The sequence below is a fragment of the Hirundo rustica genome, chromosome 7, assembly GCF_015227805.2.
Source record: "Hirundo rustica isolate bHirRus1 chromosome 7, bHirRus1.pri.v3, whole genome shotgun sequence".
NCBI lineage: Eukaryota > Metazoa > Chordata > Aves > Passeriformes > Hirundinidae > Hirundo > Hirundo rustica.
The window spans coordinates 13,672,428-13,687,277 of record NC_053456.1 but is presented as its reverse complement, the minus strand read 5'-3'; the positions used below and the strand labels follow the sequence as shown (position 1 = coordinate 13,687,277).

The window sequence follows — 14,850 nt, the reverse complement described above, 5'->3', positions numbered from 1 at the left end:
GTGAGAACCACAGCTTGATCTTCACAGTGAGTGAAACATCAATTCCTGCTGCTTTCTGACTCAGCTGTCAGAAGAGATTTCTCTTAGATTTTGTAGTAGCTGAGTTTGAACAACCACAGATAGGTGGGGCTGGGTTAATTCAGCCTGTCTTGGCGTCCGTGCTGCTCTTGAATACAAGTACATAGCTGTGTTTACACAGTGAGGTGCTAGGCAGTATGAATTTACTTTTCACCATTCCCAAGGTACCAGGGGAGAATCCATTGCTTTCTCAGGTCCATGTGTGTGTTTGTGTGTGAAATGCAGCATTTCAAGATTATGGGTTGCTCTGGTTTTTCTGCATCTGATCTAGCTGCTCCTACAAATTATGGACTCTGCCCAGCATCTGTGACCTCTTTCAGCTTTTACCAAAGTTAATGCAGAGTCCATTTTTGCAGTTTCAATTGCAGGGAATAAGACCCTCTGGAAAGCGTTTTGTCAGCAGCCGATGGCCCTTACAAGTTGTATCTGAGACTTATGAAACAGCAGAGCGCCTTGTGATAGAGATGGGATAAAGCAGCTGCTCTGTTACAGAGCTTCTGTCTCTCAAATCATCCAAAATTAGGGCACACACACCTAGGGATAAAAATTATTCCCCAGTCTTGTTCAGAATGGTGTTAATGGGTACAGTGGAGCAAAGCTTAACTTTCTCTACATGGGCTGAGCATTAGACCTTAAGAATGGACATGTGTGTGTTCTGCATCCCAGCAGCTGGAGGAGAAGGCCATGCATCTTTGGAAGATTATTTTGTTTTACTCCTATTAGGAATTTTGCTGGCTGGGCTATACTGCTGTTAGGAAAAACCTCCAAAAAAATAACAAAGAAACAAGCTTCCCCCTCTTGTTGAAATCCAGAGACAAATCAAGGCACATGCAGAGGCATTCCTCGTGGGGCTAATGGAGTTTCTCATTCCTGCTTTTCCAGTTTTTTGTAGACTTTGTTGTCTTTTTGGCTGGGAATTCCAACTTGAGAGAGACACATGCTAAATATACAATTTTAGGAAAGTGTATGGCATTTTCTCAGCAGTTTAATTTGCTATAATAATATCAATGAAATGAAAAAGAGCACTTGGAAGATGGGAACTTTTGCCTGAACTCAGAGTTAGACAACAAATTATTATATATATTTTCCAATCTCCGCCTTAAATAAAATTCGCATAGAGAGAGAGGGCAAGACCCTGGAAGACGCTGCACAGAAAAAATATTTATTGGCTAAAATGTCACAAACACATTTCATGAATATTCCAGCAGAGGGAAGATGAAACAAAATACTACTTTGTCTTCACAGTCTTAACAAATTTTACTGAACAACACAGAAGTGCTGGAAAAGAAATTGTTTTAGTGAATAATGGCCTCTTATTCATCTGGTTGATTAAAAATGTTTTTTCTTCAAACTGATTATTTATTTACTCTTTATTTCAGAGAGGAGACAATTATGAGGATTTCTGAATTTTTTTTTTAAACACAATTCAATTTTGGCCAAGAATTTGGTTTACAGAAAAGATATTGTTTGAGCCACATCAGAAGAATATTCTAGTACACTTTTCTTTTAAATCTTCATTGCCCCTATGCTTTGGGGAGGGAGGCTGATCTTCTTTGAGAATATGACCTTTACTCATACTATTCCATTATCTTCCTTACCAAAAAGCCTGACCAACTGGAGTTCAACAAAATAGTTTTGTCAAGTTTTAAGATTTATTTTGTATAGGGAAGAAACCCACCACAACCAACACATCAACAGTCTCTCCTCTCTCCTGAAGATTGTATCCATGAAAAAATCAGTCAAAGTCTAATAAGAAAATTCCCAGTCTTACAGCAGGAGAGGATGAAAACAGGACTTGAGGGCTGGAAAAAAATGAAAAAATGAGGACAGGTTTTCAAAGCCCAATGTGACTTATACCAGTGAGTGGAGCTAGGAGTAAGCTGACTTGGTGGGTCTGATATGGTTTGAAGTAATCTGATCCTGAACTATTTGCTCTTATCCTTGTGCCTGTAATCCATTTTTCATTGCAGCCAGTGAAGTTGAAGAGATGAGAGAGCTGGTTAAAGTTAAACACAGCTGCCAGATGCTTCTTTGCAGAGAAGAAGGTGAGAGAGGTATTGAATGAGAACAAAAATAAAAATAATTTTGTGGGGGCTTTTGGCAAGAGTTCAGCATCTCGCTGTTCAGGGGAATGCACTTGTTCCTGATTCTGTGCTCTGCCTTCCATTTTTCATTTTGCTTTCTTCCATCCTGGTGTCAGAAGCATCACTCATGTCACGCATGAAGAAAGACTGAGAGAGTCCTGAGCTCCCTTCATGGAACAACAGTCTTTATCCCTTTACCAGAAAACTGAGAGATGTAATCTCTGATTCTTCAACTTTTGCTCTGCTAGGTAAGTTGTGCTGGTGCTGAACAGAAGGGAATTGTGATATTTCTGCTCTATGGAAGAAATTTTGAGCACAAGGCTCTATTTATGCAGAACATTACAGGAATATGAGAAAAGGTATGGAGAGCCCTGAGGGTCTCATGCACACTGGTGAAACAAAAACTTATGAATGGAGAAGAAAGCAAAAACTGACAGTAAAGAATGTCAGAAAGTGTAATTTAATTGAAATACAATATAAAATCTTATTTATGTTAAATTTGAATAACAGGGACCTTTATTAAAAAACTATTGATCACTCCATTAGGTGTTAGAATGAATGAAGATGATTGTTCCCAGTAACTAAGAATGTGACACTGAGTTGCATTTTATCAACATACCTATATATCACGCTAAGAAGTCCTTCCAAGTGAATTTGGTAGCAATCCCTCAGCAAGATTAAATACTTTCTTTTCAAGGTACTGGAAACTGAGTGACCGTTCACATGTTCCTGGTCATTAAGTAAATATCAGAAATTAAGAAACAGCCCTATGTATAGTTCTAGCAGGATTAGTTGCTAAGGTTTGAAACCTTTCTTTTGAAGATGAAATAGAAATGATAATCAAAATATTTCCTGGGAAACATTTATTACTTTAAAGTCTGGATCCTTTTCTTTCTCAGTGTATTCAAAATATCTTGTGCTGAAGCTTTAGGTTGATGGAATAGGCATGAAGTGAATCATATGTTTGTGTAAGGTCATACTATGTGACGGCACTTCATTCTGAAAGCTCTTATTTTCATGTACTGCCTTTTATTTGCTAATATTTTCTTTATTCACCTCTTTGTTTCTGATGTAAGCTTGTCAACTACTGGCCATCCATAAAGGATTCATTTGGTGTGAACATACTTTGATTATTCCTTGGCAATTAGCCTGTGGCCAGTCTCCATGGAATTGCCATGCAGTGCCGCTGGTAACAATAAAAGCCATCACAGAAATGAGCTGCTAAATTGGAAGCACCTTCAATAACTCTGCATCCTGTTGTCTGATGGGGTAGGAAGTAAAGGTACAATTTCCACAATGTGCTGGTTAATAAGGATCTGGTTTGCAGTCTTCAGTAGCCTTTCCTCTCTTCTTATCTTTGTTTCATCATTAGAACATTTCTGATGAACCACTGGTTGGTGCTGGCCTCCAAATTGTCCACGCATCAGAGTCCTGTGGCGCATTAAAGGCTCATTGGAACAGTTTCTCTATAGATATCAAAACTTAGGTGATCCACTGTCCTTCTGGGCCCCCCAGGTTTCACCAGTTTGAGGTACTATTTTGACCCAATTAATACCAAAAGAAGACCTTTTCTCACTGATAGGAGTGATCTTGGAAAAAGGGCTTGGCAGTGGCAAGATTATTGATGGTTGGACTGGATGATCCTACAGGGTTTTCAACCTTAGCAATTCTATTACAATATTGTTATATCAAGCATATCCTCTCGGTACTCTTTAACTGGGGATATATTCAGATAAAAGATAACTTGTATGGAAAGCATGAAGAACAAAGCAGAAGTATTCGCATTTGGTACCAGCTGGGTGGAAGGCAGGTCAGCCAACAACAAATAGCCATTAGATGTTTATAATCTGCCCAGAATTTTTAAGAATACCATGCCTTAGATCATAGAGCAGTGCACAGGTCCACACCAGCATCCACAGAGTAATGTTTTTTCAGAGAGAATAATTGTTTGATGTCTCATTTGAAGAGTGGCTCCTTAGATCTATCAAATACTTCTCTTGCTTTTTAATGTGAACACCAGCAGTATATCTTTTAGGGTTTTTGTGCTCTGTTAAGAAAAATTCTAGCTGACTATTCCTTTTTGATCTACATTCTCATGAAAGCAACATAATTGGCAATTCTAAAAGTTCATGATGTTTTGAAAAAGAAGAAAAATGAGAAGAGCCTTTTAAATGCTGAAAATTACAACTTTAATTATAAAGTTTTTAATTTCTCGATATTTTTTCCATTCAAAATATAGTAGATTTACTTCATCAGGGTATTAATATCTTTGGCAAATACAAACATTATTGTCAGCTTTAACATAAAATCAGCAGTAAGCTTTGGATGTCCTTTTTCTCTGTTCTTCTCATAGCAATGCTGCAATCTGAATAGACTTTAGTACAACATATCAGATGCTTTCCATTATACATACAGTTTGAAACAGAAAAGGTGTGAAGGCAAGAAGTTATGCTGAAAGGTCAGCACTTACAAAGATTGTGTTTTAATTTAATGTGTTTCTTTTTGACATGCGTGGGAATACAAATTTTTTTGCAGGAAGGATAAATATGATCAATAAAATGATTGTCCCACTGAATTCAGAGGGATTTCGTCCCAACCACACAGGGAAAAGGCACGCTGAATAAGGATTCCTTATTTTTTGTCACTTACAATACTACTGTCTTGAATTAGAGAAGGATCTCTACTACAACAAATATTTAACTTCTTTGTAATATGGTTGGAAATTTTGCTCACCATCTATGTTTTAATTTGATATTGTTAACTTCCTTTATTTACCCAAATTTCCAGACATCAGATGTGGGTCCATTGCTCATTCAGATATTTAATAATCTGTCCTGAATGAACTGCTGCTGTGAGGCTTCTGCACTTTCTAAATATACAAAGATTTCTCATGTGAAGAAGAAGAGATTTTAGAAAATGCAATAAACAGCTTTTAATGCATTAAATGTGAGTGTTCTGTTGGTGTGTATGTACCATATTTTTTTGATTGGACTTGCACACACAAGGAATCCAAACATCTCATTTAATTCAGAGAAAACATCTCATATAATTCAAAGACATTTTTTGTCAGCAGTTATGGTAAGCAGATACACTGATTTCTCCAAACAGGAATATCTATTTTGTTTGAAGAAAAACTTTTGTTCTGATTTTCTCAGCATCTTGTCTCATTGTTTCCTCTGTTCTGTGAGGGATTCTTGCAGGCTTTAAATAGTTCAGTCCGTTCCTGCTTATCCTGGAACTATAAATGTTTCAGCACTTTGTCTGCCTTCCTTGTTGAAAGAAAATAATCCTTTTTATTTCCAAGTACTGATGCACCCTCATGATACCTAAATTTAATTTAGGAGAAAACTTGATATTCTAAGAAATCCCACAGTTCTATTTTTAATAGTATCCCAATATGATTTGGCATTCTAAAATTAAAAAAAAATAAAATTACATATATGTATATGTGTCTTTTTTCCTTGACAAGTGTCTGACTAAATTCTCCTCAGGTCTGTATTCATGTGAAATGGTGTATTGGACCTGGGGAAAACCTGGAAAAATAAAGGCCAAGCTCCAGAAAAAGTACATGGTCCATGGTCTGGTTGGCCAGATACACAATTGGGACTGACTTCTTTTGCACAGAATTACTCTGCTGAGCTGTAATGATGCTTCAGAGGTTGAGATGGGCAAGCAGTCATTTTTTTGCAGGGGAGGACTGTCAGTTATGCTCATAAAATTAGAAGAAATTGAGCTCCAGATGTTACGGCAGAATGTCAGAATATTGAATCCATAAAAACTTTTTTCAAAGGCTGACAAAAAAGAAATGGTTTAAAAGGATATTTATTTCCCTTTGCAAGGGGTTATTTTTATCAGTGAAGGAATTTGAAAGCTTCATGAACCCACTCTTAAAGCTCACTAATGTCACCAGAAATAATACATTTAATTCTTGTCTTTTCCATATATCTTAAAAGAATATCCTGCATTCCTACAGGTTCATAATTATTTTTTGTCTGCCAACTTCAGCAAATATTGGTAGTTTTGGTGCACTGCTTTCCCATACATCATTGAAAAATGAGTTACTTATTCTTGTAAAAGTGGACCTATGACTTCCTATGCAAAGTGGGATTCAACAAGTTTTCACAGGGCATTATGGCATGAGGACAAAATCAAGTTGGCTTGAGGGATCATCATAATACTCCCTTGTTTAGGGAGAAACACTGGAGATGATCACTGGAGATTTATAGCACTAAATTTAACAACTACAGAACTTGCAGTGCTATTTTTAGAACTGTTTGTGAAAATGTGGTATATGTGATCACTCTGTAAATCTGTCTCAAGTCAGATTGGTCAGGTTTGCTCAAAATTGACATAGGATTGGCCATCCAAACCTAAAACCATTCTGAAATTTTTTATTGGCTAGCAGAGAGTGCCTTCATTGATAAAAATAGATCAATAAATACATAAGTAAATGGCTAATCCTTTGCCATAGAGATGGCAGTAGAGATCCAGATGGGAGCTGGGGGTCTGCAAGCAAGAACAGCAGGCACAGCTGAGATGATGAGGCACCAAAAAGCTGCAGGACAACAGGCCACAACATTAGAGGGACCCCACATAAAAGTATGTGGGGGAAGAAGAATCGGTTTCATTAATTATTCTATTCAGGAAGCAAATTTTAAAAATCATTTAACCATCAGTGATGAAAAGTTACGTCTGCCAACAAAGATGTCTCAGAGTTGTACACAATATTTGTTTTAGCACAGCATGCTGCTTGCTAATTAGTTGCAAATGTTATAAGAAATTTGTAATGCACTCTTTTTACAACTAAATTGAATGACTTGAGACAGTAGAGTTATTGTCTGAGTAAAAACCAGCAAGATAAGGCCATTAGAATCTGTCTGTCACTAGATATCATGATCTTTCTTCATTGCAAAGCAAAGTTTTTCCTGAAGAAAACAGAAAACCCGAAAATCTCCACAAACCATTTCTTCTCTCTGTTGAGTGTGCTTGAGTAATTTCTAAATACACAAGGCCCTGAAACCCAGAAGGAGACAATAAAGAAATAAATTCACTGAAATCACAGCTCATTACAGAAGTGCTGCTGCCCAACTATTCAAAGCGGCTCTTTACCAATAGGGAAGCTGTTCCTGAATGCTTGGACTGTTTGTCAGCCTACATAAATAGGGAAAATGGGATAAAGATTGTTAATTAAGCTACTAAGAAGAGACATAGTCAGAGACTAGAAATTGCATTCATTTGAGATTTAAGGGAAGCAGTGACACAAAGTCTGAAGCTGACTGAACTAATAAGAATGGGCTGAGCTCATCCGAACTCATGCTATACCACCAGAAAATCTGGCTTCTACAATTCCAGTGTGAAACTTTGTCTAAGTCTATCTCATATTTAAAAAACTCACACCCACACCAAAAGAAACACTAAGTCAGGTTCCTGTGTGTAACAGGTATGACACAGGGGTCTAATTAAAATCTGCAGGCTCAACTTGCAAAAGCCAGAATTTCGTGATTGGGGAAAGAGGCAGGAATTTATTTCCTATGTCCATCACAATTTTCTCTAAAGTAAATTTTCTTTAATGGGTGTAATAATGATACCTGTTCTGAATGTATGAAAGGGGAAAAAGGCTGGTAGTCCTCTTTAGGTCCTGCTAGGCCTGGAGGAAAGTTCTTTGGTGTTTCCACACTTTGTGTGGTAGAGGCAGCAGAGCTCAAGTCACCCCAGTTATCTTTTTCAGAGGAAATATTTACATTTTTATTGAATTGGAGGGTCATGAGTCTTCAGTTTTATAAACTCAGTCTTACAGTTAAGATCAGTGATTTTTTTCTAAAACTTGTCCTGGAGAAATAAAATAGTTCCTATTTCAAAAGTAGTAAAATGATTAAAATATTAATGGGTCTAAAAAGGAGATGGTCAGGTGCATAATATCAAAATATTTGAGCTCTGTCACTACTATGTTTTATGCATTTTATTCTGTACTAGCCACAGAATACAAGGTGGTTCTGCAATCGTATGTTACAGAAATTACCTTGAGCATTTAATAAATTTGGCACGAGTTTCACATTCTTTGGTTAAAATGCTAAGACATGCGGATTTAAGATTCAAAATTAAAGATATTTGGATTCTAAAAATAATTCAGAGTATAAAAATAATTCAGTACTTCTTCAAGTACTGACAAAATGCTGAGATTGTGATTGAAAGACAAAAATATCTCATTCTTTTGTTGTGTCCCCAAAGTCTTGCCTTGCTCAGATCTCTTACAGTATTTTTGAGACCAGTGTCAGTAATGAACACCGGAGTCCAGGAGCTTTCCAAGCTTTGGTGCCAAGAAGTGAGAGCAAGTGATCAGCAACAGTGTCTTGAAAGCATAGCTGTAGATGTCTTTATATATATGTACACACATATAGATCAAAGCACAGGAAAAAGTATATCAACTTGAGCAGAGCTCATCAGAATTTTATTTGTTATCTTGTATTTCTCCACCTCTATTTTCAGTAGTCCGGGGCACCGTGACAGCTGTGAATGAGCAGGTGCAGAGAACAATTATCCTATTTCTGGAGGTAAATGTGGGCTTCAATTAGGAAGCCAGCTTACTGGGTTAAAGTAACTCATCACCAGTGATTCTTAGGTGAGGAATAAGACCTTTTTATGTGACCCACCATGAATAATCTATTTTATTTTATTTATTTATCTATCTATTTATAATAAAGCATTGATGTCAGTGTAATTCTCTGGTCTAGCACACAGCAGAAGCTAGACAGAAGCCATACAGAGTGAGAAATAAAGCCAGTGGGGTGCAGACGAACAAGCTTCTTTATAGTGACAGTCATAGGGTTGCATTTGTGAAAGATGAACTCATATCTGCACCAGAACTGAATTCTTTTCCCTGCAAAAATCCACAATCCTGCTGGCAAGCACTCAGAGAATTTTCTGATGCAAAATAAATAAATAAATATTGAGGCAAAAATATCTTACACGAAAAAAATGTAGCTGAGCTCCATTGTTTCAAAGGACCTGCTCAAACCAGGATTCTTTACCTTTTAATATCTATTTACGTATGTGTGCAGAAGAGCTACAGGTTAATTGGAATCATATTTGTACATCTACTGACTATTATATACTATATTGCAAAATCCAACGTTTTGCAGTTCTCAAGCTGCCATGCAAAGAAAGTCAGTAATAAATCCTTCACTCTTACCTTTTCCATGTTTTCCAAGAGTTTTATTTCTTTGAAGTGTTTTCAATTCTTTTATATATATAAAATTCAAAAATTAAAAAAGTCCCAGGGCAAATCCCCAAACAAACAAAATAAACTCCCCCGTGCCAATAAAAATGCACATTTGAGGGGATGGAGGGGATATCTGGGTTACAGATGTATTTTTTTTCAAGCTATATCACCTTTAATGTTTGTTCTGTTACAATTTGAAATTCAATTTCAGGTAGTTCTTCATCATATCAGAATAGGATGCATCATTAACTCTAAGAGGATGTTTTCATTTGGCATCTGCTATTTTCACCAAATGTCAAGGCTTGACATTTGCTATCTTTATCTGGTTTTGGTGTATCACTCATACTGAGATTTTGTTTCTTCTTATCTTATATTGATTTCAACTGTGGCCAGCTGTGTTGCTAATAAAATCAACAGGCAAGTATCTGGCATTTAGTTCTTCTCTGCTAGAAGAAAAGAAACAACTCAGTGACAAAAAAAAAGTAAAGAGATACTTTTCAATTAGGATGTTTGCCTGTATCCTCATATTATCCATCTCTTAGCACTTTTGTTGATATTGTATTTCTGATTGATTCCCTTGGGAAGTCTCCATGGAAATCCTTGCCTCTCAGATGAAATACTCCTTTTTGCTCTCATCCACTGCTTCCTGGAGAGCGGGGTCATTTTTCAAAGCGGCATCCGCGCTTTCGGCGAACTCAGTCCCTTTGGCCTCGTTGGTGTGGTAGGTGCCCTTGTGCCTGTACATGTACCGGACCATCACCACCAGCAGGCAAATGAGGACAAACACCACCGCAGCAATCACACCTAGAGGAAAGACACAATTAAAGGTATCACCAGCTATAAAATACAAGAAGTGTCTCACAGCCAGATGTCATGACTTGAGTTGATTGTTGGGGAAAAGCCCATGTGACAAAAGGGGTTTGAGTGTTTGCAGTGGCCAGAGTCAGAACACACTGCAAAAAAAAGATAGTATATAGATACTGCAGGAATACAGTAAAAAAATCTCACTAGCTTTCTTTCAACTCAATGACTTGATTTGGTTGAACATATTGGAGCTAAAAGTTCATTACAAAATGAGGAGATATAAAAGAACATAAAAGAAAACCGATAGGTTTCTTTCATCCTGGTAACATACATCTGAGGTGGGGGGGTATTGAGACAACCCAAGTGTTCTCAAGTGTTATCAGTTTCAGGAAATGTTCAGGGCACTGAGTATTTCATAGGAGACCTTCAACAAATAGCAGGAGCTGTGTGACTCTGGGAGCTGCCATTTCATTCTGTGCTCTAATTAAGAAAGTTTTATAGTAATGAATGTGGAAGTGATGCCTGGCAGAAGGGAGGGATTCTGGGTAGATCTTTCTTGTCTCCTGGACTAAGGCTGATTTCCAGCTATGTGTTGACTGGACAAAAAATTTCTATAGATGATCCCAATGTGCATAGGACTAAAGAGTGAATGGAAACACTCCTAGTGCAAGAAAGTAAATTCAAGATCCTTTTCCATTGTGAAAGGTAGAAGTTCATAAAAGAGACAAATCCTGATAAGTCCAAAGAATGACAAGTACATGACAAGTCCATTCTTAAAAAAACCTACAAACTTTATCCCTTTCCTCCCAGATGAAATTATTCATATATAATTACTAGGAAAAGAAAAAAAAAAAAAAAGAAAAAAAAAAGGGGGGGGAGGAAAAAAAGTATTTTGAAAGTTATTCAACTTGTGTGACTTTTACGATTAGGTCCAGGATATGTTTATAAACACTTTTGCTGTGATTCTCTATGAGTGAGTACATGATACTGAGCTGATTCTATATTCATATGAATCCAGGAATAAGCTAAACATTAAAGAAATAACAATAAAAAGAACTAGAACAGAACATTCCTAGGGTTTCCTCTGCTGTCTGTGAAGGGTGTGTGTATGGGTGGTCATTTCGTCTAGAAGTGAATTTTATGTTTTGTCAGAAGAATTTTTCCCTGAAAATGCCCACTACTCTGCAGAGACCATGAGGGGAAGGTAGAGAGTACCTCTTTTCTGCATCTTATATTCAAGATAGATTCAACAGTGGGTATCTCCAAAACTTTAGATTTATCAGCATCAGTAAACTGAGAGGGGATACCCTACTGGCATAAAACCAGAATAGACAGAATATTAGCTGGGTAAATAAAGATTATAACTCTGTCTTTAAAGATACGCCTTAACACTATCCTCTAGATTTCATGGTGCTTGGTTCTGGAATGTGAAGTTACTGCTAGCAGAAATGGAATTGCTTGTACAAAGAACTTCAAGTTTAAAATAATATCATGGTTGCAGTGTGGGCTTCATCAATTTTTAGGACCTCACTGGTATCCCTTGACACAAGAGGCTCTAATAAGCTTTAGATGTAGCACAGTATTAATAAGCCTAGGGGACTAAGTACAAATCAATTTACCTGCTACTTGTTCATAGAAAGCTGAAATTAAAGTTACAGGAGATGGGACCTGAGGGAAATATAGCAGAACCTCACCAATTTGCACTAATGATTGGTATAGCCCCTTGTGAATCACTGAAATTAGTGTGTTAGCATGGAAATGAACAAACACAATAAAAATAAAAAGACAGGTTCACTCTGTGAACGTAGCTTTCCTCATTTATTCTGACAACTGTATTTAGTTTAAATGCATGAGAGAGCTTTAATGGAACACCAGGAAATACAGTGTGGTGAATTCTGTAACAATAAAGGGTCAGCTGGTATAAGCTAACATGGCTCAGATCAAAGGTGCTACACCAGTGCTGTACTAAAGGACAAGCTTGACCCAGTGAATACTGAAGGAAATCAGAGACTGACTTTTCTGTTGGACGGTTTGGTATTTTGTCCTAAAATGGGAAATGGATGAAGGCGGTACTGCTCAGTAAATGGTTTATGCTCATTATCTCATCTTGTCAATAGCCCCTCTGGGAGCAGATTTCCCACTGGCCTAATTAACTCTAATTGTGCCACTCCTGTTGTCTCGCCAGCAAAGCAGGGGTTTTGCAAAATGTTAGAAATCAACAAACCTGCTGTTTTAATTCTTATGGTGCTGCTTAGTACGGTCTGCTACTCACCTCCAATAACAGCCACATCTGCTCCAGCTGTGGGGCTCTCCACTTCTCCATCTATAAATAGAATACAACATTAAAAAGTTAATTATAAGAAAGAAATTGGATCACCTGGAGGAGCAGTGACTACACTGTTGCTTTGTATTATTTTAACCTGTGAAACTCAGAACTTAGTATCTCTTGTTAGCAAAAGAGATTTATGGAACTTCACATTGGAGTTAGCCTTACTGTAACAGTTTTCTACCATCATAACACTGGAAAAGAAATAGCTAGCACATTATGTAAACCATCATGGCCCTCAGGGAAACACCTACTGTTTATTATGAGCACTTACCTGTAACATCCTCCAGTGAATGCTTAAATTAAGAGCATTTAGGTACTGTGATTACTCTCTGAAAGGTAGTTTTAGGAAAAAAAAAAGTTGATGTCTATTTATTTTCCCATTTATGGCTCTTCAGAGTATGGTCTGGATCTTGATTTGGTGCAAATTATTCTGTGTGCATTGATTTCAATTGATATTTATTTATCTGCAATGTTCTGCTTTTAATCTTTGCATTTGTTTTCTTTTTAGCTTACTTTTGAAATCAGGGCAAGACTCTCATGTGTGTGGTATAAAACACAGTCCCCACTAGGAGTAAGTCTGAATTCAGTGCTGATAAAACAAATAATAATTATTTGCATTATAATTTATAAAAAAATAAACCAACCAAACAAAAAGCCCTTTACAATATAATTGCAAAAGAAAAGTAACTGAGCACATTTTTTTCAAGACGTAAGAAGCTGGTCTGAAATGTAAGCTGCTGAAGAGCAGCTGGAATTTGAGTTACACTTTGATCTTACTTATAGCACTTATTAAGAATACCCCAAACAACTAATGAATAGCCAAGTTTTTTAAAGGGGAGATGAAAAAATATCCCCAAACCCAGTAAGGATATTTTTCTCTTAATTGTTTGATATAGAGCTTAAGTAAAAGTAAAAACATACAGGCAAGCATTTTCTCACCGACTTCCACTTAGTCAGGACACAACTCTGAATTGTTTTCTGCTCCTTATTTCATGCCACTTACATCAGCCTAGTTATGTGGACATCTGAGAGGGTGATAAACTCCTTGAGTTCTATGCTAAGTTAATGACAGGACACTCATGTCTTTGTTTAGTTTTGTATGATTTATATAATTCTAAATTATACTGGCTTTGGAACAAGAAAAAAAAGCTTCATGTGAGTTTTTAAGGGTTTTTTTGTTTGTTTGTTTTTTGTAAATTTACCCTTTGGTAAATGCAGTACATAGAAAAATTCTCTGGAAAAGGTGAAAATGTAACTCCAAATCCTTCTATAATCTCAAGAGTGGCACTATGGCTGATACCTGGGATGTTTTTGCTATATCTGTATATATGATTCAAGGACAAAACACTATCAGCAGTTTTCTCCTTGCTCACATTCAGTCTGCAACATCAGTTTGCAACAAACTGAGGAGAGCAGAGATTCACAAGTTCAACCTCTTCTCAAATGTGGGAGGTGCTTTTTGTAGAAAGTAAGAGCGCTTTTCTCTCTTCTAGACATCCTTCCCATATTTTCTTCCATCTATATACTGATGGAAAGATTGAGCACGTCTTCTGTAATTTAAAAACTCTTACTATGTCTATGTCTATTCAAACCCCATGTGCTCAGAAGAGATTAATTGCCTCAAGGTCAAAATACTCTGTATTTCTTTACACATCAAATACATGCTGCATGCCAAAAGAGCAGGTTCCTCTACAGCAATCAAATACTTGAAGGTGTGAATTCCAAAGTGCTTTCCAAGCCATATAACTCACTGCCAAACATTAATTCCAGATCAAATTATTATCCCCTTAATTAAAAAAAGGTTTATGAGTAACTCTCTGCTCGTACCTGGCATTCTCATGTGCCTCTCAGATTCAGATAACAAGCAGGTGCCTTATCTCTAGTGCTTGCCATCACAGTGCTTTTTGATAATGGATTATAGTATCATCACTTTGCAGAAAAGTTTTCATTTCCATCTTTCTAAGTTTGCAACAGAATGCAGGACTCATCTTGAGCTATGGTGTAGCTGGCACAGATCTGCTAAGCTGGCAGTGCTGTGCCCTTCAGCAACCAGCTAACACTGTGATGTGGTTTCTCTCACCACAGTATCCATGCTACAAGAACCAGGGCCTGACTACTCCTTTGTGTGTCTCCTTTTGACCACAGAACAGGTTTGCTGTCCTCCCAGACAGCCTTTTTCTTCATCAGTTGGAGTGACACAACATTGCATCTACCACCTTGACCAGATGGTCAGGGTCTGCTCCCCAGATCTGTTTTGGAGCAATGTTGGTGGAGAGCACAGATACATCCTTAATCCCTGTTTCAATCTCTCTAAAATTCCACTTTGTCCAAAAATA

At 37.1% G+C, this 14,850-nt stretch overlaps 1 protein-coding gene across 2 annotated transcripts in view; it reads right to left on the bottom strand.

Annotated features, from left to right (window-relative positions):
• Positions 1 to 4,331: 4,331 nt before the first annotated feature.
• GYPC (glycophorin C (Gerbich blood group)) overlaps positions 4,332 to 14,850 on the bottom strand; it is a 34,980-nt gene continuing 24,461 nt past the window's right edge. The window contains exons 2-4 of one of the 2 annotated variants that reach the window (XR_009208021.1): positions 12,458 to 12,508; positions 9,352 to 10,185; positions 4,379 to 7,175 (exon numbers count right to left, since the gene is read on the bottom strand). Coding sequence is in view for 1 of the 2 variants with exons in the window: in XM_040068847.1 (XP_039924781.1) it covers positions 9,989 to 10,185; positions 12,458 to 12,508 (248 nt within the window). In the remaining variant the exon portion in view is untranslated. Of the gene's footprint in view, positions 10,186 to 12,457; positions 12,509 to 14,850 lie in introns of both variants that reach the window. The other variant, XM_040068847.1, reaches the window with a different exon arrangement.